This window comes from Anastrepha obliqua, chromosome 4 (genome assembly GCF_027943255.1).
Source record: "Anastrepha obliqua isolate idAnaObli1 chromosome 4, idAnaObli1_1.0, whole genome shotgun sequence".
Taxonomy (NCBI): Eukaryota; Metazoa; Arthropoda; class Insecta; order Diptera; family Tephritidae; genus Anastrepha; species Anastrepha obliqua.
Genome location: NC_072895.1, coordinates 84,799,878 through 84,823,604, shown reverse-complemented (window position 1 = coordinate 84,823,604; position 23,727 = coordinate 84,799,878). Strand labels below are relative to the sequence as shown.

The 23,727-nt window shown below is 41.3% G+C and overlaps 1 protein-coding gene across 1 annotated transcript; it reads right to left on the bottom strand.

The window, feature by feature from the left end:
• Positions 1 to 7,594: 7,594 nt before the first annotated feature.
• Positions 7,595 to 17,408, bottom strand: LOC129244252 (uncharacterized). The gene is made up of 2 exons (XM_054881869.1): positions 17,276 to 17,408; positions 7,595 to 8,475 (listed from the first exon to the last, which is right to left on the bottom strand). The coding sequence occupies exons 1-2, from the start codon at positions 17,406 to 17,408 to the stop codon at positions 7,595 to 7,597; spliced, it is 1,014 nt and encodes a 337-aa protein (XP_054737844.1).
• Positions 17,409 to 23,727: the final 6,319 nt, after the last annotated feature.

Sequence of the window (23,727 nt, the reverse complement as noted above, 5' to 3'; positions counted from 1 at the left end):
GTATCACATCCTCTAAATTGGTTTTTGATTCGATGCCGACTGTTGAGACGCAGCATTAAAACAGCTCTTCTAATAACTGTCGCCGCTCTTTAGGAAACACCACATCTTCGAGTGCATTTACACCATAAAATGAAAAACTTTTTTTAAAACCCCTTTAACCATTTGCCGTTTGAAGTCGGAATAAAATTGTAGGGCCTCCTAATTCTAAGGCAGGGGGCAACTTATATTATAACGAATCCGAAGTGGTAGAAATAGGCTGTCCCCAGGGCGTGCGCTAAAGGGAGATCTTCTCGCTATTCCAGAAGCAGGCCGGTCACAGATGGACGAACACGGATATCTACAAAATAACTAAACAAACATGGCGCAATTTCAACAAATCAGAACTGACGAGTTGCAAAGAGAGCCGCAATCAGACATATTCAAAATTACATAAAAAAATAACCGACAAATGATAGCACCTCAAAAGTTCTCATTTTTCTTAATTACACTGTGGTACAAAAAAAAAAGTTGCAAAAAAACTTTGGATCGGATATGGTGAGGGTTGTAGCTTATGAAAAACTGAAAATAATGGTATAGTTGAAATTTCCAATACACCCCCAAAATCTCATTTTATGGCCATAAAACCGTTTTTCAGTAGGTTGATATGAACAATCACTCCTAACTTCGCCAATTTCCATCCGATTTCGAATTTGCTTTTTTAGTTCGAAAGAACAAAAACAAGCCTTTTTGACAGTGTGTTAACATTTTTTCTGAAATGACAACTGACGAGACTGTAGACGGAAGTATTTGGAATTTTTTTATTTTTTCTCTATTTTTTCGACTTTGACATAATTTTTACGATATTATCCGATATTGAGGATTTTTTTTAGTACACTACTGTTATAGTAAATTTAATTTTGCGTCAAATGAGCTATATTTGACTGTAATTGAATTAAAATTAATAGAGTTGTGTGGGTTTTAAGATTTTTTCTTTTTTTACTACGAGATTTGGTATGCGTTTCGAAGCATGAAAATAATAACAAGTGTCATTATAAACGCATAATATTTATTGGAGTATTGCGCAGTGCAGCACTGTACGGTATGGCACGGTGCAGTACACAACGGCACTGGTTCCAAACTTAAAAATGCATTGGAAACGGCCCTTTGGAGTTTAGTATGGTACGGTACATTTGTCATTTCTTCATCAGTTTTGAATACTTCTCTGTAAGAAATTCGAGCATCATCATTCATCTGAAGTCGTCATCAACTAAATTCCATTGTTTAAATCGAGAAGCGAGCGTTTCAGATTGTTTTCCCGATAGAAGTATGTAAATCAGGAGAAAGATCCTGAAAATCTGAATTTGATACAATGTCTCGTTCTGAAAACTTAGAACCAGACGGAAAGTACTCTTCATCATCAGGTTTATTGTTATCAGTTTGATCATCATCAGCAATGAGTTGAACTTCCTTCAGTTCATGACCTGCAGTTGAGTCAATCATATCGTCCAAGACTACGGGGTTCTTAACAGTTGCAACATCAGCATACTTTATGTGCTTTCGAGTTTTATAATGATGACCGTTTACGTCCGTTTTACAAAAATAACAATCATCTGGCTTATGATAAGGCTGATGATGCCATATCATCGGAGAATATTGAGAAATTTGACTTTTCTGGCAACGTTTTGATTTATATCTTTTGAATTTCAATGAAACAAACAATAAAACTTTGACGTTTTAATAAGGTTAAATTATAATAACAAACTTCTTTTGTTAATCAATGTACAGTGTGAAGTTTGGCACACTTGGGAGCTTTTCCATATTTCTATTGAAAAAAATGTGCTATAATATGTCAGATATTTTCGTAAGTTCTAACCAGTTCTGTTGTATGCAGTACAGTGTACTCTTATGTATTCATATATACTCCAATAAATATTACGTATCTATAATAACGCATCAAAACACGTCCTTATTCCCATTTAGCGTAAGCTATACCAACATTCCACATTAGTAAAAAAAAAACAAAAAATCTTAAAACTCGCACAACTCTACTAATTTTAATTCAATTACAGTCAAATATAGCTCATTTGACGCAAAATTAAATTTACTATAACAGTAGTGTACTAAAAAAAATCCTCAATATCGGATAATATCGTAAAAATTATGTCAAAGTCGAAAAAATAGAGAAAAAATAAAAAAATTCCAAATACTTCCGTCTACAGCCTCGTCAGTTGTCATTTCAGAAAAAATGTTAACACACTGTCAAAAAGGCTTGTTTTTGTTCTTTCGAACTAAAAAAGCAAATTCGAAATCGGATGGAAATTGGCGAAGTTAGGAGTGATTGTTCATATCAACCTACTGAAAAACGGTTTTATGGCCATAAAATGAGATTTTGGGGGTGTATTGGAAATTTCAACTATACCATTATTTTCAGTTTTTCATAAGCTACAACCCTCACCATGTCCGATCCAAAGTTTTTTTGCAACTTTTTTTTTTGTACCACAGTGTTATTTTAAGTAGTCAAGAAAATATGATTTCAAACTGACTATTAAAACTGTAAAATAATGGCATTATATACAGGAGGTACTACGTTACCGCCGTGGCCGGATATGTTGTTGCGGTTGGTTGTAAATAATGAAGGAAAATATATTATTGATTAATAAATACTTGAAACATCTTTTTTATTAATTTTAAAACCACCTTTAAAAAGCGCACGGACTTATGAACTGACCTGATGAGTTGGGCAATAAGTTCACAGCGTTTTTATATTCTTTCTTATAGTATCTTACAACTATTTGTTTACTGTTTGCAAAGATAGATAGAACTCTTTTTGAGTTTGAGTATTTTAGAGTTATTTAATTTTTTAATAGTTTTGAGGCTTAAAAATGGAATACCCAGGAGGCAAAAAAGGCATTTTCGACACCTGCTCTTCTTTGCTTTTGCATCGAGGTCAAAAAGCTACCGAAGTACCCCGGAATATTTGCGACGAGTATGGGTAAGTTGTCACAGGCGATTCTACAGTACGGAAATGGTTTGCAAAGTTCAAAAATGGCGACTTTGACCTTGACGGAAGACCTTCTGAATTCGATGAAGAACGTCTCAAATCACGTTTTAAGCAGATCGGTCACCAAACCAGTCATGAATTGACGGGAAAAATGAACTACGATCATAAAGAATCGTTTTCACTCCCACCAATCACTTTCATTCAATGGAATTTACCGAAAAATTGGGAGCATCGGTGCCTCACGAACTCAACGAAAAAAAACAAAATAAAGAAAGTCACCTTAAAATTGCTTCTCAGCATTTCGCCCTCCATCGAGCAACACGCGGGCATAAACAGAGATGAGAAATGGTGCCTATACATCAACAATATATCAATATGAAGCAAAGAAAGGAGTAGATGGCTCCAGGGGATATACCAAAGCCGAGACTGAAGCCGCATCTTCATCCAAAGAAAATCAAGATATGTGTTTGGTGGGACTGAGAGGGCATAGTGCACTGGGAAATGCTCGAAAAGAATTCCGCGTGAGTGAGGCTTTTAGACTGAAAAGACCTGACCGACATGGTCATTGGAAATTAGAGCAGAAACTTGCACCCAAAATATTGGGTTGGAGGGCGAGTTCTGTCGTGTTTTAAATGAAATATTTGAATTCATTTACAAAAATATATGTTCAATATTACAGAGTCCAGCACTCGAAGTACAACCAACTTCAGACCGCTCGCGCTTGCCCATGCTATTAATTCGCTAAATGACAGTCCAGAGTATTGTTTACAAGCGCACGAAAGCATTTTGCCGAAAGTAATCGCGAAAAAGGAGGATGGTTTCATGTGTAGAAGTCCACGCAAGTGGGTAAAGTTACTGATCGCCATTCACTTGGGAGTGGCCAGGACGATTCTTCTACATATGGTTCAAGCAGCTCACAACGGCCGGGATTAGCCCACGTATCCTCTGGGTAGCTTCCGAACACCTGTCTCGCAATAATCCGCATCAAAGCGCGATTTTTTAACATATCGCTAATTTGCGCCCACGCCCCGACGGAAGAGAAGGACGATGCGACCAAAGATTGCTTCTATGAGCGCTTGGAACATTCCTATGAGCGCTGCCCCCGCCACGACATAAAAATCGTGCTTGGCGACTTCAACGCCAGGGTGGGCAAGGAGGGAATTTTTGGTCCCACAGTCGGAAAATTCAGCCTGCACAACGAAACATCCGGCAACGGACAGAGGCTGATCGACTTCGCCGGGGCCCGAAACATGGTAGTCTGCAGCACCAGATTCCAGCATAAAAAGATACACCAAGCTACCTGGCTGTCTCCTGATCGAAAAACGCGAAACCAGATCGATCATGTTGTGATAGATGGAAGACACGCTTCTAGTGTATTAGATGTACGCACGATCCGAGGACCCAACATCGACTCGGATCATCACCTTGTTGCAGCCAAGCTGCCCACCCGCCTCTGTGCAGCAAAAAACGTACATCTACCTACGCAAAGAATGTTCGACATCGAAAAGCTGCAATCACAACAGACAGCCAGAAGATTCGCCACTCGACTCTCACTCCTGCTCTCGGAGAGCACTGCCCAACAAACCGGCATGCGCGAGCAATGGAGCAACATTTCTCGTTCTCTACGTACCGCCGCCGAAGAAGAAATCGGATTCCGGCGAGCCCGCAGAAAGAAAGGATGCCGCCTATAGAGCCACGCTGCGATCGGGCGCAACGCGAGCCATGTGGGATCGCTACAGAGAGCTGAAAAAGGAAGAGAGACGTATTATCCGACAGAAGAAACGAGAGGCCGAAATACGTGAGTGCGAGGAGCTTGAGATGCTGGCCAATAGGAACAACGCCCGAAAATTTTACCAGGAAGTTCGGCGACTTACAGAAGGTTTTAAGACCGGGGCGTTGTCCTGTAAGAACAAAGACGGCGATCTGGTGACTGACGTACAGAGCAATCTTAAATTATGGAGGGAACACTTCTCGAACCTGTTAAACGGTGACAGCTGCGCATGTCATAGAGAATGTGAAGATCCCGATACCCCAATCGTTGACGACGGAATTGTCGTTCCGTTACCCGACCATGACGAGGTGCGAATAGCAATATCACGGCTAAAGAACAGCAATGCCGCGGGCGCCGACGGACTGCCGGCTGAGCTATTCAAACATGGCGGCGAGGAGCTGGTAAGGTGCATGCATCAGCTGCTATGCAGAATATGGTCGGATGAAAGCATGCCTGCCGATTGGAATTTAAGTGTGCTCTGCCCAATCCATAAGAAGGACGATCCTGCAATTTGTGCCAATTACCGCGGGATTAGTCTTCTAAATATCGCCTATAGGGTTCTAGCGAGCGTATTGTGTGAAAGGCTGAAGCCCACCGTCAACCAACTGATTGGACCTTATCAGTGTGGCTTCAGAACTGGAAAGTCTACCATCGACCAAATATTCACAATACGCCAAATCTTGGAAAAGACCCATGAAAGGAGAATTGACACACACCATCTTTTCGTCGACTTCAAAGCTGCATTCGACAGTACGGAAAGGAGTTACCTGTATGCCGCTATGTCTGAATTTGGTATCCCCGCAAAACTAATACGGCTATGTAAGATGACGTTGCTCAACACCAGCAGCGCCGTCAGAATTGGTAAGGACCTCTCCGAGCCGTTTGATACCAAACGAGGTTTCAGACAGGGTGACTCGCTGTCGTGTGACTTCTTTAACCTGATGTTGGAGAGCATCGTACGAACCGCAGAACTTAATCGCTCAGGCACAATTTTTTATAAGAGTGTACAATTGTTGCCGTATGCCGATGATATTGACATCATCGGCCTTAACAACCGCGCTGTTAGTTCTGCCTTCTCCAAACTGGATGAAGAGGCAAAGCGAATGGGTTTGGTGGTGAACGAGGACAAAACGAAGTACCTCCTGTCTTCAAACAAACAGTCGGCGCACTCGCGTATCGGCACCCACGTCACTGTTGACAGTTATAATTTTGAGGTTGTAAAAGACTTCGTGTATTTAGGAACCAGCATTAACACCGATAACAATGTCAGCCTTGAAATCCAACGTAGAATCTCTCTTGCCAACAAGTGCTACTTTGGACTAAGTAGGCAATTGAGCAGTAAAGTCCTCTCTCGACGAACAAAACTAACACTCTACAAGACTCTCATCATGCCCGTCCTAACGTATGGCGCAGAAGCTTGGACGATGACAACATCCGATGAAGCGACGCTTGGAGTGTTCGAGAGAAAGATTCTGCGTAAGATTTTTGGACCTTTGCACGTTGGCAACGGCGAATATCGTAGACGATGGAACGATGAGCTGTATGAGCTTTACATAGACATAGCGCAGGGAATAAAGATCCAGCGGCTTCGTCGGCTGGGTCATGTCGTCCGAATGGATACAAACGCTCCGGCTTTGAAAGTATTCGATGTGGTACCAGCTGGTGGTAGCAGAGGAAGAGGAAGGCCTCCTCTGCGTTGGAAAGATCAGGTGGAGAAGGACTTGGCTTCACTTGGTATGTCCAGTTGGCGCCGGTTAGCACGAGAAAGAAACGACTGGTGCGCTTTGTTAATCTCGGCCAAAATCGCGTAAGCGGTTATCGCGCCAATTAAGAAGAAGAAGAGAGGAATCGCGAAAAAAGAAAATCAGTAATGGATTTCAAACATAATGGTGTGATTTTATTCTATTCGGCTGGATAATCACAAGCAGCGAATGTTCTTGAGCTCGAGCACCTTAAAGTAAATAAAGTTTTTGTTTATCGCACCATTACTCGTTACAATGATACTGGTAATATCGCGAAACGTCATGTAGGTGGTCATCAAAAGACTGCAACGTCACGTGAAATGGTTCAGGCCGGAGCATCCGCCGCATCTCAAAGCCAAGCCTTACAAGATCCAGAAGGCGCATGATCTCAGACCAAAGCAGCAACAAGTCAGACTTGAGAGATCGAAGGAGTCACTTCGCTTGGTGGAAAGCGATCAATTTCCAAACATTGTGTTTTCTGACGAGAAAATTTTTCAAATTCAGCACTTCGTAAACTCCGAAAACGATAAGGTTTATTTGACCGACCGTTCATGTAAGAGTTTGAGCCATCGATTGGCCACCAGGAAGCAGCACCCACCACAGGTAATGGTTTTTCAGACTGTAACCGCAGATGGACGCTCTCCAATCGTTTTCATCGAGCCTGGCGTTAATGCGATTTTTTTATCGGAAAAGTATTCTGGAGGTTGCTTTGAAGCCGTGTGCAGACAAACAGTTAGTTGGCACACCATGGATGTTTCAACAGGACTCGGCACCGTCTCACAAAGCTCGCTAAAAACCAACGTTCCGACGGGTTCAGATGCAAATCCGATGAACTATTCTCTTCGGGCCAATTTGGAGAGCAAGGTTCGAACTAAAAGATTCACCAGTCTCGAGACGCTGAAAAAAGGCATTATCCGCGAGTGGACCAAAATACCTACTAGTCACATTCAGGCTGCTTGCGATTTGTTTCTGAACCGTTTGGATTTGTTATCGAATAAATATTTACATTATTGTTGTTTTATTTTTAAAGGCCAAATGCTTATGTCTATTTATTAAAATTAGTTAAAAAATAAAAAAAAGAATCGATGTAATCAAAATCCATCAACGTAAGCCGCCTTGATCCCTTTTTGCTGCCAATTCTTCGAAGATGATTTCTTGGCACCGCATTCGCACGCGTAATTGTTGCATGGGGTCCAATTTACTCATAAAAGGTAAAAGTGACCGGAAAAATAGTAAATTTTCATTCTCCTCAACGGTGTTAGGTAAACCTTTAGGATCCTGTTTATTATCTGATTGGTGTGATCTTTTCGGCTGGCATTTATGGAGCTCATCCGCCATATGTAACGCATCCAAATCATTATCTTCTTCTGAAGGGTAAGGCCTCTTGACACCTACTAAGGTAGGATCTAAAGGCTGAGGCTTTATCACTACCATAGGGGGCGTAAAACCTTCGACTTGTCTTTTGCTCTCATCATAAACACTGACGTCAGATTCTTCTTCCCATTGTGCCACACACAAATTCGGTTCATTAACTTCATCCAGAGTGTAAATTTTCCTAATACTTTTAAACGTATTATCTGTAGGTATAGTATCTTTGGGGGTAGTATCTATGGGTATAGTATCCTTTGGTATAGTATCGATTAGTATAGTATCCTTGGGTATGGTATATTTGGGTGTAGTATCAGCGGGTACTAGCGGCGGTATAGTAGGTGCAATATCTTCGGTTGAGCTTTTGATATCATCGCTGGAACTAGCAGAATCGTTGGAGCGAATGTCAATTATGGATTCCGATCTAATATCAATAACCTGTTTACTTGGTGTGTGTGTATTTAGAAGGAAAATCAAATTGTTAAAGTGCATCCATTTCGGTTTTTCCCTCTCTTCGATATAATAGGATTCTCCAGAAGTGTAGACTGGCACCTTTTTCAGCTCCTTGATAAATTGATCGCGTAAACTTCGCCATTTACATTTAGCTGTTGACTCTGAAAAATGAAAAATAAATAATTTGAATTATTATTCGGTAGTTTATGTGCTTAAAAACGAAACAAGTATTTTAAATTCTGGGCCTTGAAAACATGAGGGAGAAAACTCATCTGCCGAATCTATTGCTAGTTCCCAACTTTAGAACAAAGGATGCAGGAGCAAGTACAATGTATGCCTCCTAGAATATCGCCACAACTGTTTATATGGGAAGAGGAGGAACGCGAAGTAGTCATAATTCTTGATTCCCTAGAAGACCACCTGTAAAGAACTTATAAAGGCAAGAATCTATAATCAGGGCCGTAGGGAGCATACCCGGTCCCCGGGGGAAGATTTGCAAATGCGGGCCCTTTCCAATTATGTCTAAATCATATAATTCGAATTACTATCGAGTCCAGGTCCCTCTCCGGGTCCTGGTCTCTCCTCATCAAAAACGGAATTTGTTTTTACCCTATACATTGTAAAATTTGTCACATAATTTATGGCAAGACAAAGTGGATATGCATCTCTAAAAATATATCAGTATTTTTTCAACATTATTTAATTATTTAATTATTTTTTATACCACTCCCTTCTTACATTATTTTTGCACTTATATATATTGTTATATATTATATATATATATATATATAATTGGCGCTTACGCCCTTTTTGGGTGTTTGGGAGGAGCTCCTCCTCCTATTTGTGGCGTGCGTCTTGATGTTGTTCCACAAATGGAGGGACCTACAGTTTCAAGCCGACTCCGAACGGCAAATATTTTTATGAGGAGTTTTTTCATGGCAGAAACACACTCGGAGGTTTGCCATTGCCTGCCGAGGGGCGACCGCTATTAGAAACCACTTTTTCTTAATTTTGGTGTTTCGCCGAGATTCGAACCTACGTTCTCTCTGATTTCCGTGGTAGTCACGCACCAACCCATTCGGCTACGGCGGCCGCACTTAGTCAGAATTATTTGAAGTAAAGAAAAAGTAAAAGATATGAAAATCAGTAGGCAACTATCATTTAATCGCTCCATGACGAAGAGACGAACAAAAAAATAAGATAAAGTGAAAAGGTTAGTCACCAACGAACTCTCGCAGCGTACAGTCGCTTTTTTCGTTCCGCCGTGATATTTCGAGCATTCTCTTTGAGTATGTTTAACCAACGACCGCATTTGTACAGTTATATTTTTTCCTATTATTTTCGGTCGCTTGATCTTTTGTTTAGTTAGTGCATATTATTGAAAATTTGATAAAATTTAATTACCGATTTGTTACTATGGCCCCTGGGGCCACTAACTTTGGAAACAATAGGCTCGCCCTGTTGTCTCCGTCACCTAAAGCCAAACGCAAGAAACCTGAAATTTCTTCACTGAATATATTTCCTGAACTTCCAATCACCAAAACGTATGACCCCCGGTTCTTGGTTATCAGAGCCCTGGATGAAAAGAAACCGCTGACAACTTTATCCTGTTTTGGACAGAGCATACAAGCAATAAGTAAAGAAGTCAACAATATTACTGAGCTTCGCGACGGTTCTCTGCTGTTACTTGTTAAAAATAAGAAAATCGCTGACAAATTCCTAGTTGCCAACAAATTGCCGGGCGTTACAGATATTACAGTTAAATTACATGAATCTCTTAACTGCGTCAAAGGTACAATATATGCTCCTTTTATTTCTCACTCGTCCGAAGAAGAGATCGTTGAAGGACTTCAGGAAAATGGTGTTAAATCAGCTTTCAAATTCTCCAAGATCAGCGCGGGCGTTCGCAAATACACTGGCGCAATCTTACTAACATTTGATAAATACAACCTGCCAGACAAAATTGAAGTCGCTTGGAGAACTTTATCCGTCCGTCCGTATTACCCGAACCCCATGCATTGCAAGGTTTGCCAGATTCCTGGCCACACCACTAAAAATTGTCGCAACTCAGCAATTTGTGCCACGTGCAACCTCCCCCCACACTCTCCTTCCGAATGCACTAAAGTTATGTGCGCTAACTGCCAATCAGATCATCCCTCTTCCTCAAATTTATGTCCTAAGCTTCAACAAACAAAAGAAATACTTAAAATTAAAACCATAAATAAATGCAGTATGCGTGACGTGATCAAAAAATATAATCATCAAATTCCTCCTACTCCAAACCCAAACTCGTTTGCAAGTGTAGCAAAAGCTTCAAGTAACAATATTAAAGAAACTACAAGTATATCTCAAAATAAAACTATTACTATTAAATAAAGTGTATTTTCTCACCATTCCATCTCCTCCCGACTCTCCTCTCGCCCCTTCTCTCCCCCCTCTCTCATTGATTGGATTATCCTCCTCCAATCCCCCTTCCGATATGGGTAAATGCACCACTTCTCCACTTTTTTCAAAAGCTGAAGTATCGATCCTCCCTCCCTAATTCTAAGATCTAATCCCGTTATGTTAATTTACTCATTTTTTCTTTTATAGTCTCAATATGCTATCTATTCTGCAATGGAATATGAATGGCTACTTTAATAATTATATTGACTTGGAAATTTTAATCAAAAATCATAACCCCTCCGTCATCTTATTAAATGAAACTCACCTTGCCCACAACGTCACTCCTCATTTCCCAAAAAGCTTGTGTTGGTAATTTTTAGGATCATACACATATTAAGTCTAACAAACAGGGCATTGGCATCCTTGTCAGAAGAAACCTACCTCACCTATCCTCTCTCCCCCAATCCAATATTGCTTCTCTAGCAATTGAACTACAAACTTCCAACAAAATCACAATATTGTGCGGTTATTCCCCTCCTAATCAATCGATTTGCGCAACAGATTTCAACAACTTAATTCCCTCCTCCTCTATTGTAGCGGGTGATTTTAATGCTTGGAGCCCTGTCTAGGTCTGTTCCGTTTCCTCCAACTCAAAAGCTCGAACAATTGAACATTCCATCCTAGTTTCCAACGTCGTTATCCCACCCACTTTTCCACTCATTCATCTTTTACACATATTGGCCTTACCCTTTGTTCTGCATCCCTCTCTTCCAAAGTATCATGGATCTGCATTGATGATCTTCACGGTAGTGATCATTTCCCTATCCTCTCCAAAATCCAAATATCCCGCCCCAAACCATTTTCAAACCCAGAATCTATTTCAAAACTAACCGAGCAGACTGGTCCAAATTTGAGTCTGCTTGCGAAACTCTCTCTTATTCTTTCCCTATTTCATCTAACATCAACCAAGAAATGTCTAAAATCCAAAAAATAATCCGTTCCTCAGCAAATCAATCCATCCCACTTTCTACAATAAAGCCGATCAAGCCTGCTCCTTTGTGGTGGAACAGCGATCTTTCAACATTAAGAACTAAGAAGCAGAACGCCTGGCATAATTTCAAGCGCAGTCGGACCCAATCAAATCTTATCTTGTACAAAAAATGCAATGCACTTTATCGACGCAGTGCCAAAAAGTCTAAGATCCGCTGCTTCCAAAAATTCATCAGCAGTATTTCTTCTTCATCCAACTCAAAAAGGATATGGGATGACATAAAAAACTTACTGGTGGGAGGAAAAACCTCTTCTATTACTTCCCTTAAGTCATTATATCCCCATGATATAGCCTTAGAGTTAGCCGTCCACTTCTCTAATGCCTCTTCTGATTCCAACTTTCCTCTTCTTCCCTGCTTAGGGAAATTAATGGAAAAAAATCATTGCTACTAGACTATCATGGTATGTGCAGGCAAATAAGCTCATCCACCACAATCAAGTTGCCTTCAAGAAGGGGCATGGTACGGTTGATGCTCTCTTATATCTTAATCACTTCGTTTCCGAAGCTCTATCAAGGAGAAATCATATTTTGCTCCTTTCATTGGATTTTGCCAAGGCTTTTGATCGGATAGGTATACAGGTCGTTTTAAGGCAGCTTTAGTTTAGCTGTGGTGAATTTTTAAACTGCGCTCGAACTTGCAGAATTGGGTGTTTCAACTTAGTTTAACTGGAAAGCATAGTTCAACTTGCACTGAAAAACTTGACTTATGATACAAGGGCGGTTTAATAAGTACCTGTGTTTGATGACAGAGGGCGTTCCTGAGGGAAGCTGGTGTTAGCATCGTGTGCTACCATTTATCAAACGACGGTAAAACAAATTTCAGGCTGATTAATAGGTTAATTTGGATTTGGCAGCTAGTCGAGTAAGAGGTGTTTCGTGATTTTCGCTAAGATGAGAAAAAGCAGTACCTGTCTATGGAGACGCTTCGCCATCTATGACCACAATTAGATATTGGTTCAACGAATTTAAACGTGTGGGAACATCCATTTTTGATTTTGAACATCGTTTTTCGAGCGACCAGGACGCCCGGCAGAAGTGGATACCGAGAAAATCATTAAAAAACTCCTCAACATGATTCTCGCTGATCCACGAACGAAAGTGCGCGAAGTAACACAGGCCATAGGTGTGTCGACCCGAATGGCAATGAATAGTGTACATGATAAATTGGCGATGAAAAAATTGTCGGTCCGATGGGTGCCGTGATTGCTCACCGTGGACAACGCGAATGCGGGGAGTAATTTAAATGAGATGCGAAGGAATTTTGCGTCGAGTTCTCACCGTTGCTGAAACCCGGATTCATCATTTCACACCAGAAACTAAGCAACAATCAAAACAATGGTTTTCTCCCGGTGAATCTGCACCAAAGAAGGCGAAGTCAGTCCCATCGGCCGGAGAGGTCATGGCGACGATTTTTTGGGATGCGAACGGCGTCATCCTCAATAACTTTTTAGAAAAAGGAAGAACGATCACTGGACAATACTAAAGTGAGTTATTGGACCGATTTCGCAAAAAATTGAAGAAGCCACGTTCGCATTTGGCGAAAAAGAAGGTACTGTTTCAGCACGATAACGCACTAGCACATACCTACATCCGGAGTTGTCGCCGCCAAACTGCATGAATTGCGTTATGAATTGCTGCCGCACCTCCCGTATTCACCCGATCTGGCTCCCTGCGACTTTTTCTTGTTCCTTAATATGAAGAAATGACACGCGGAGGAAGTGAACGCCGAAACTGAGGCGTATTTAAGAGAGTTCGATACATTTTATTCTTTGGAGGGGTTAAAAAAATAGCCGGAGCGTGGGGAAAAGTTAATCTTTCTAAAAGGAGACTACGTTCAAAAATAATAAAAAAATGTTTGAAAATATGTTGTCTTTATTTCTAACACGAGTACTTATTGAACCTCCCTCGTACATACATTTATGTTAAGACGTCCACACAGCTAAAGCTCATAAGCGCCAGCGCCAACTCGTAAGATTGGATAATAATTAATTTATTATAACTCATCCTTTCGTTTGCGTTGACAATTGACAATATGAACGCGAGTGAAATTTTTAATGAGTACAAACAGTGTTCAGTAACAACAGTTAGTATTATAAATATTCACACATGGTTCGAATTTTAAATTAGCATTTTATGCACATTACAGCTCAAAAAGTTCACTTACTAGTCTTATTTGTAAGAATACGTACATACAGGGAGACTTTTGTTGTTTCAACTTTGCGAATTATCTTTTGGTGTTGCCCATCGGGTTTGCAACACGTCAACTCCTTTGCTTTCAGTTATTTTTGGTTTTAGTACAGAGTCGGCAACAACATTGAGAAGAACGAGACCACAAAGCATGTTGATCGAGCACGTCAACTCGGTGCCCCTCTCCTTTCCTCGTCTCCCCGGCTTCCATACGTTACGAGGTGCAGCAACAGAAGTTTGCCTGAATATCCACGGCCTGGTCAAATCAGCGTAAAAAACATACTATTACCAATGTATGCAACAAACCTAAAAAATCGTCACAGAATATATTTTTTGTCTGCTTTATACTTAAACATTCCATACCTCGCGATGTGGCATCGTGCGTGGAGATGCAAGTTTTGTATCGCTGAATTCAAACTCATCAAACGACAAAAAGAAATGATGAAGAGTTTCGACGTGTTTTTCTTCGTTCATCACGCAATCAGCTATGCGTGTATTCAACTTTACTCTGCCTCATTGGACTAGTTTCTGCAGCTCGAATGGCTTCGCTCATAATACAAAAGACGCACTCATTTTCTTGTGGAGGCGATGCTTTGGAACTCTTGCATATTTACGCAAAATACTGTTTTTTTTACCCACAGGACTACTTCTATAGCCGTTTCACAGCAAAGCTTTTGAAGGTGCAAATTTCGATTCACTGATTCCGATGTTCAACCATGAGTGCATTTAAGTTAAATGAAGGGGGTCATTGGAAGAAAAAAAAAAACGTATGGTTATGCCAGTCTATTATTGCGACAAACTCAGTTCACCTCGGGGAGAACTCATTACATCGTACCAACGGTGACATTCAGCAAGAATTTGAACACTCTCTTTCCATCTCGGGAGGAATGGGGTATGGAACTTTCACTAAACAACTTCGAAACTGCGGCCCACACCGATGGTTCAAAATGGATGGACTTAGAATTGAAAAATCTGTAAGTCTTCCTAATGCCTGCAGTGTCTTCCAGGCGGAAGTATTAGCAACAGGGGAAGCTTGTAGGCCACTAATAGCAGACGTATCTTTTATGGTAAGTGCAATATCGCTATTCTTTCGGATTACCACGCTGCAATCCAGTCGCTGGATTCAGCGACAACAACCTCTAAACTGGTGGAACAAAGCAAGAATAGCTCCCGGGACACCGGAACATTGAAGAAAACGGAAAAGCGGACGAACTCTCTAAAATAACTCCGAATCGCGGAGATCAGACAACATGTAAAGTTAGCAGAACATTATAGCCCACCTACAATCACAAACAAACGTCAATACTAATTTGAAACGAAGGGATACCTGAAGACTATCGGCGGTTATAACTGGGTTTGGTCCATAGGAGAGTAGGCAGCTAAAATAGGTGTACCTTACAATGTATACGGTCATACAACCGAAGAAAAAGGAAACTATCTACCACTTCCTCTGCGAACGCTCTGCCCTGTGGAAAGCGAAAATGTTAACCCTTGGCAAATCACATTTTGAAAACCTCGAAGAGATGTCCGGTATAGACATAAACAATCTTATAAAGTTTCTCAATCGCACAGACTGGATATAGTAATAAAGGAATAACCGTATAACTGGATGGTAGCGAGGAAGTGGCAACAAAATGCTGCGGAAACACTAATTGGATACTTGGTGAATCAACACTTCAACCAGTCAACCAATCCGGAGTATAATTAATTTCAAAGTTTGTTGCGATTTCGCTTTGAGAAATATGCTTGTTGGATTGGAGATCGAACAAATATTTACTTCAATAACAACAAAACTTAATCAAAATTATTTACGTGCTACATATTGCCTAATGCTGTACATATATTAATGTATATGTATGTATGTATGTATTATCGATCAAGTTCGACGGTAAGAAATATATCAGTTTCGACTGCCGACTTGTAGGGGATAAACTATCAGTCATATATGAGATCAAATCATCAATCAACCTTTCGTCATGCCCATCCGGATGTCAGAATACAATGAAAAGCCGTTCCACTCGCACCATCGTCGTATGCTTCTAGCTCCAACCTCAAGTCGGCTGTGCAAAATTTATTTGTTTCCTTATTTACACCGCTCGGGAACATAGGTTCTCTGCAAGACTCTTCCATCGTACACGGTTCTGGGCTGTTGTTTTTACACCGTCCCATGTAATGTCACCATCTGCTAGCTGGCGCAACATCGAATTTCGTCAACTGATCTTGCGGGTCCCAGCCCAGTGCCATTCTCGTGATGCTATCTGGTGGTTTTCTAAGCTGTGCAACATATTATGAGCAAATATTTAAGACACTCTGGTTCCTTACATCTGAATTATGCAGATATTTCTTCAAGAAAACTCAGAGAGCATTAAAATTTTAGTTTCCTAAATCTAATATTTTTGACATCGACTCTAGTGATCTAAAGCCTTAACACAAGTCTGTAGCAATAGTGGACGCTGTCACGATCGTTTACCAAATAACACAAATTTAATAAACTAATCTCTATCTTTGAGATTGTCCTTATACTGATTTTCAGCTAATTTTCTTCATTACTTATTTGAATACATATCGTATAATATTTTCCTTTTTTTAACTAGCAACACAACTTGTACCGAAGGCTTCACGCACTTCAAGTTTTGTTGCGATACGAGTACCTCAACATACTCTGCTTATCTGGTATAAGCAAAAGTATTCTGAAAATTTTCGTATAGGTATGTCTATATCTGTCTCAACTCCACTGGGCCGTTGCAGGCAATTACTGTGTGATAAAAGTTTTATTGTAGTCCCTAGTACGCATGAGTATAGAGTATTAACGACCGTACACATAAAAGCATCTTTGTTGTAGGATCGCAGCTCTTAAACTTCAAAATGCTAACAAATCGCATTCACACACCAACAATAAAACAATGACAGCCTGAAATAGGCCAAACACGTTTCCACGATTGTGTCTCCAATGTTTCACAAATGCAATATACACACACATACGCATGCATGATAACATGCACGCATTCTTATGTATGTACAAGCATTTGTATAATAGACCTTACCGAACCAGAGAGTGTACATATTTTCGAGCTACTTGTATACATACATGCATATGCACATACTTATATAAGTATAATTACTGCGCCGTCGTATACTAACGACTAACGACTAACGAACAAGAGAAATGAGAAATAAATGCTAAACTTTTTGGTGCCTACATACATATATACGTCTTTAAAAACTAGTTCTTTGACTACTTACTAATCTTACTGGCAGCAATAGCGACAACTGGCTTCCTTTATTTCACGCCTGTACTGTCTACACATATGAAGATATATTAAAAAAAATGTACTCACTTGAGATACCACACGCATTGGCCACTTCTTGCCAAAGCTTGTCCGCTGCTATTTTTTGTTGCACCGCAAAAGGTACCTTCTTCTTATTCCACAAGAGCTCTCTCTTGCGTACTTCGTTTATAAATAACTCCATGTTCAACGGCGCTTTCCACAATACTGCGGGCACTGCGTTATTCTCGAAGACGTTAAGCCCGCAGCTGACGCGACAAACGCAAGTAGCTCGTTTTGTTGACACATGAATGCATACATATGCGTCTACACATCTACGTCTACAAACGATCCTTGAATTTGTTCGAAAATGGGTGTATACCCTATTTGAAAAACTTTGACTAAGTACAGAATTTGGCCGCCGTAGCCGAATGGGTTGGTGCGTGACTACCATTCGGAACTCAGAGAGAACGTAGGTTCGAATCTCGGCGAAACACCAAAATTAAGAAAAAGTGGTTTCTAATAGCGGTCGCCCCTCGGCAGGCAATGGCAAACCTCCGAGTGTATTTCTGCCATGAAAAAGCTCCTCATAAAAATATTTGCCGTTCGGAGTCGGCTTGAAACTGTAGGTCCCTCCATTTGTGGAACAACATCAAGACGCACACCACAAATAGGAGGAGGAGCTCAGCCAAACACCCAACAAGGGTGTATGCGCCAATTATATATGTATATAAGTACAGAATTTTCTACATTCGAAATTATTTCTATTAATGCGGCGATTCGCATAATATCCATATAAGTATTGTTGAAACTTTGGAGCTCCAAACACGTTTGCGAAGCTTTTTTCTCAATCTGCCTAGATTTAAGTTGCTTTTTGAGTAATGTTTTCGATGCAAAAGCAATTGGGTGCTTTCTCCCTTCATGCTTACATTGAGATAAAACTACACCGGTTTCGAAAGATGATGCATCAGCTGGTAGCTCTTCATCGAAATGTTCTAATTGTGCGACTTGAGGACTGTAAATTGCTGCTTACTTGTTCATTGCCCCACGAGAATAATGCGCTTTCGTCGGGTTGGGTCCAGAGGGAGAGGGGTGTTAGAGGAGTAGGTTTTAGAGGGCATGTGAAAAGGTGGTTAGTGTCGTACAGAGTATCTTCACATGCCGGACATATGTTTGGTATGGCGGGGTCAATTCTGTATAAGTAGGAGTTTAACCTGCTACAGTATTAAGAAAGTAGTTGTGCCAATGTTACGCGCGTCTCACGGAGAAGCTGGAGCTCTTTATCTGCAATAGGTGGTGTTTGGTCTCCGATTACGGCATTCACATGGCGGGAGCTTAAGAAGGTGGTTACGGTCTCCCAGCACCCCAGCAGAATCTGCTTGCAGAGCAGTTTATTGTGCTCCATTACAGGGAGCATTTGTGCCTCAATGTGAAGGTGTTGAATAGGGGGCATCAGGAGGCAACTGGTCGCAGTCCGAATGGCAGTATTTTGGCATGTCTGTAGCTTTATCCCCTGCGTGTCACTAGTTCCAGGCGACCAGACAGGCGCATCATAGTTTAGAACAAGCCGACCAATTGCCTTAAATGTCGGTAGCAACAGTTCTTTGTCTTTGCCCCAATTGCTGCCGGCAAGCGATTTGAGGACTTTGTTGCGATGTTGGACCTTAGTGGCAATTGCGATTGTATGCGCTGAGCAGGAGAGCAAACTGTCAAAGGTCACACCCAAAATTTTAGGATTGTTTACCGTCGGAATTGGTGTGTCATCGACTTTTACCCTGAGGGACAGTTTGATCTCCGTTGTCCAGGTGGTAAAGAGGGTCGCCGTGGATTTAGCGGGGGAAAGTTGGAGATTCCTCGCAGTGAAAAAGCGAGAGAGGTCGGTGAGGTAGCTGTTCACTTTGGAGCACAGATCATCGATGGCATTGCCCGACGCCATTATCGTGCAGTCGTCAGCGTATGAGACCAGGGATGGGACCAGCGTATGGTGGTTGGGGGAGTTTCCAACGCTACTAGAACAGTCCTCTCGCAGGGGCGGTTTTGGTTAAACCCGCGGTTTATCTGGGCGTTTATGGCGGTGAGTACAGTGGTGGTGCTACCACTCGTCGGAAACCGTGCTGATGTGGGGCTGGAGCCAGGTGTTTCGTGAAGAGTGGGAGTAGGAGGGCTTGAAGTGTCTTCACTACTGGGGAAAGGAGAGTTATCGGATGAAAAGATTCCTCTTGGTTGGCGCGTTTCCCTGGTTTCAGTAGTGGGACCAATCTCCCTGCTTTCAGGGATGATGATGCATTTTCTTGTTTTTAGCTTTTATGTAGCTTGTTCAGAGGCGTAGCTAACTTTGCCTATAAAAGTTTTTAACTGCCTTAATCTAACATAACAAGTGGATCAATTAGTTTAACAGCATGTACACCCGAATCGTCTAAGCACTGATTTTTCTACCCAAGTATTCAACTTCTCTTTCCAAAAAAAAAAAAACACATTTCTACTTTTTGCACTTTATGCAATTTTCTTGCACGACCTTGAGGACTTGCTCTACGCAACTTACATATGTATGTGCCCTTGTATCTAATTGTGAATTTTCTGAGATTTAAAATTTCCGCAAATTCGTACCGAATCCTCCTGTTGGTATCAACACAATTTTTTTTCTTTGTTCACTCCTCTCGGGGAGCATTGACTTCTCTTGTTTTGGTTTCGTTAATCTATTTGATTTCTGCCAGGGTAGGTGATTAGCCTGCCGCTACCAGTCCCAAATGGTGGAAATGCGCACCTGTCGTTGCTTAGAAGCAACGCCTTCTTACTGCTTACAGCGCCATCTATGTTTCACATTTTACTGACAGAAGGATCGCACAGACGGTTGAAGACTTCGCTAAATTTGGTATGCCTGCGCTAGTACCACGGCTGTCCGCTTCCTCTTGCTGGCGCCACTGATGCAATGTGTAACTATTTGTTTTTGCTTGTTTTAGCAGCCACAGTGCAAATAATGCGCTGACTATTGTGCGGGAGAAAGGATGGAAAGGATAAGTTTTTGGGTTTGAGAAATGCGATTTTTTTTCTTTTCATAAGAAAAAGGGAAAGTAGGTAAATTTGGACAAGTACCTAAACTGGAGTTTGGCCTCTGGAGACAACTCCCTGTTGGGCATAGCAGCATTTTGAAGCAGATCTCCCCTTCCTTCTCTGATATTCGCACCGACCTCTCCATCCGCAAACTGTGCTTTGAGGGTTGTGCTAGGGCTATCTTTCCGAGCAGGCAAGATTGGAAAGAGGGGAGAGTTGTTGCGGATATAGATGCCTCTGTTTTCACTGACGGATCCAAAATGGAGTCTGGAGTGGGAGCGGGGGTCTACTCCAAATCAGCCAACATCTCGGTCTCCTATAAACTGCCGGAGACAAGCAGCGTCTTTCAAGCAGAGGTCTTCGCGATCCTGCAGGCATGCAAAATGCTTCGGGATCGCTGTTGGGAGGGAGACATAAAATTTTTTTCCGATAGCCAAGCTGCAATCAAGGCACTGTCGTCGCCGCATTGCAGCTCTCTTCTCGTAAACTCCTGTAAGGAGGAACTTAATCGCCTCGAGCGGGCAGGAAACATCTCCATCATCTGAGTTCCGGGGCACAGGAATATAGAGGGAAATGAAATTGCCGATGAGCTTGCCAGGAAGGGGGCGGCAGCACCGAGCCCAGCTGCCCTCTTCTCAGACATCGGTATCCCCTTGGCCGTCGTTAAAGGGAAACTACACAACTTCTTTCTAAGAAAGGCGCAAGACAGATGGAAGTCTGTCTCATCGTGTGCCATTTCAAAAGCACTATGGCCTCAATACGACTTAAACAGAACGCTTAAGGTGATGGGAACCCCCCGCCATTCAATTTCCAAACTCATCGCGGTGATCACTGGCCACTGGGTAATCGGCACTCACGCGGAGAAGCTTGGAATTCCGTACAACCCCCATTGCAGAAGCTGTGGGGATCCTACAGAGAAAGAGACTGTGGTACACTTTCTCTGCAGATGTCCGGCTTTGGCGGCTAGGCGCTTGAGATTCCTCAGCGTTCCCTTTGGGGATGACTTGACGAAATTCTCCAGCTTAGATCCCTTTTCTCTCCTCCGCTACATCAACAGCACTGGATGGCTGTAGACGGTCTTATCTCCTCCCTTAATCCTTTCACAGGTAGTGGTCCACTCTATGGTATCAAAACGGCACGTAAGTGCTACTTGTAGCGTACCTGGGGTACTCTTGCCATCTTACCTACCTACCTACCTACCTAAACTGACCAGCCTATCCGCTTTTTCATGAATCTTTGGTATTTGGGCAAATAAGGTTTGTCTTGCTTTTTCGCATTGGTACAGCCGTAGACTTCATGCGAATACTTGCTTCAAAATTTTAATTGCACTTGCATTCGTAGTCCCAGAAACGTCTTCATATTTCTTGCAAAGTTCTTGAATTTGTATATCATAATTATCTCTCTCACAAACGTTTGCTATTTGTGTAATCTGAAAACCGAATTCTCCGAACAGATCAAGACCAAAGAGTTTTTTGCTATTTTGCTTACTTCCACACCTTGTTTGGATGAGCGATTCCCCTAAACTCCATGCAGAGATATGTATATAGAGTTTCGGCTGGTCTTCTACTGATTACAGAGACTGTAGCGCCAAAATCTATTTGAAAATGTATTGTTTGGCTATTAATTTCTAAATCTATAATTTTTTTGTTTGATTCTGCCTTTACCATGCCGGCTACAATATTCACCGCTTTCATTGTGTCAATTCGCCGTTCACTCAATTGTTCAAATTTCGTTTTCTGTTCATTACTTTCCCTTCGCTTTGCCTTGGCATACAAACAGCAGCTAACATAATTGACCCTTTTTAGCGCATTTATCGCAAATTACGTTTTGGAATTTGCATTGCTCCCTTGAATGAGAAGGGGACCACAACCTGGGCATGACTGAAGTTTCATTTGTTTTTTTTTCTGTTCAACTTTTAAATTATAGGAATTCTTACTTTGCTGCTCATTTCTTCTCTACTCGTACCAACTTTTCTGTGTGTTCATGGCGTTTATTTGTGCTGGAGATGAACTTGTATTCTCTTTGATTGTTGCTGCAGTTTTTGTTGTTGCTTCAAAAGTTTCAGCAAACAATTTTCCGCGGCACGCACTTGATCGTATGGTATACGAACTATGATTTGGTTACGTATCATTTCGTCTATGAAATTGACTGCGATCCACTCTCTGTGTGTTTGCCTACGCTTCATTTCGCGCTTAAAAAAATCATAACGAGCAGCGACTATGTGCCGTTTTGACTAGAAATGTTCTGAAGTCAGTTGTAGGTATGCCTGCGATTGCAGTTTTGCACCGCCAAACAAATGCTTTAATAACTCAAACAATGCTGTACAAATCCACGATAGAAAAAACGGCTTCTGTTTATCTGGATGGCTTGCCGATTGTGCCTCGAAATACTGCTAAAGCTGCTCCAAGTACGATTCACAATTCTGCTGGTCCTCATTGAATGAATGAAATGGTGAAATAACTGGCGATTCCAATTTGCAACGAGGATAACTGTTGCTAAACATGGACTGTTGAATTGAGAGCATCCACTGCTTTAGTTTACTAAATTTAGTATTTTTGACTTCAACTCTAGTGATCTAAAACCTTCACTTAACATCACGCTCGTTCTTGAAAAAAAATACAATATTATTGAACCTAAGATTTTTAAGATTGTCCTTATACTGATTTTGAGCAAATTTTGTTCATTACCTACTGAAATATCACATTTTCTTTTTGTTACTAGCAACACAACTTGTACTGAGAGGTTTTGCTGCTCTTCATTCCAAATACATACATATGTATGTATTTAATACGTCTATCTCTATCTCAATTTCGCTGAACCCTTAGTGCGCATGAGTATAGAGAATATAACTATATATGTACATGCATACATACAAAGGCATCTTTGTTGTAGGATCGCAGCACTTAAATTTCGAAATGCTAACAAATCGCATCCACACACCAACAATAAAACACTGACAGCCTGAAATAGGCCAAACACGTTTCCACGGTTGTGTCTCCAATGTTTCACAAATGCAATATACACACACATACGCATGCATGCATACATCATGCACGCATTCGTATGTATGTACAAGCATTTGTATAATAGGCCTTACCGAACCAGAGAGCGTAAATATTTTCGAGCTATTTGTATACATACATGCATATGCACATATGTATATAAGTATAATTACTGCGCCGTCGTATACTAACGAACAAGAGAAATGTGAAATATGTATGTATGTACATACATATATACACTTTAAAAACTAGTTCTTTGACTACTTACTAATCTTACTGGCAGCAATATGCAACAACTGGCTTCCTTTATTTCACGCCTGTACTGTCTACACATATGAAAATATATTTAAAAAAATGTACTCACTTGAGATACTACACGCGTCGGCCACTTCTTGCCAAAGTTTGTCCGCTGCTATTTGTCGTTCCACACGACGAAGAAGTCCCTTCTTCTTATTCCACAAGAGCTCTCTC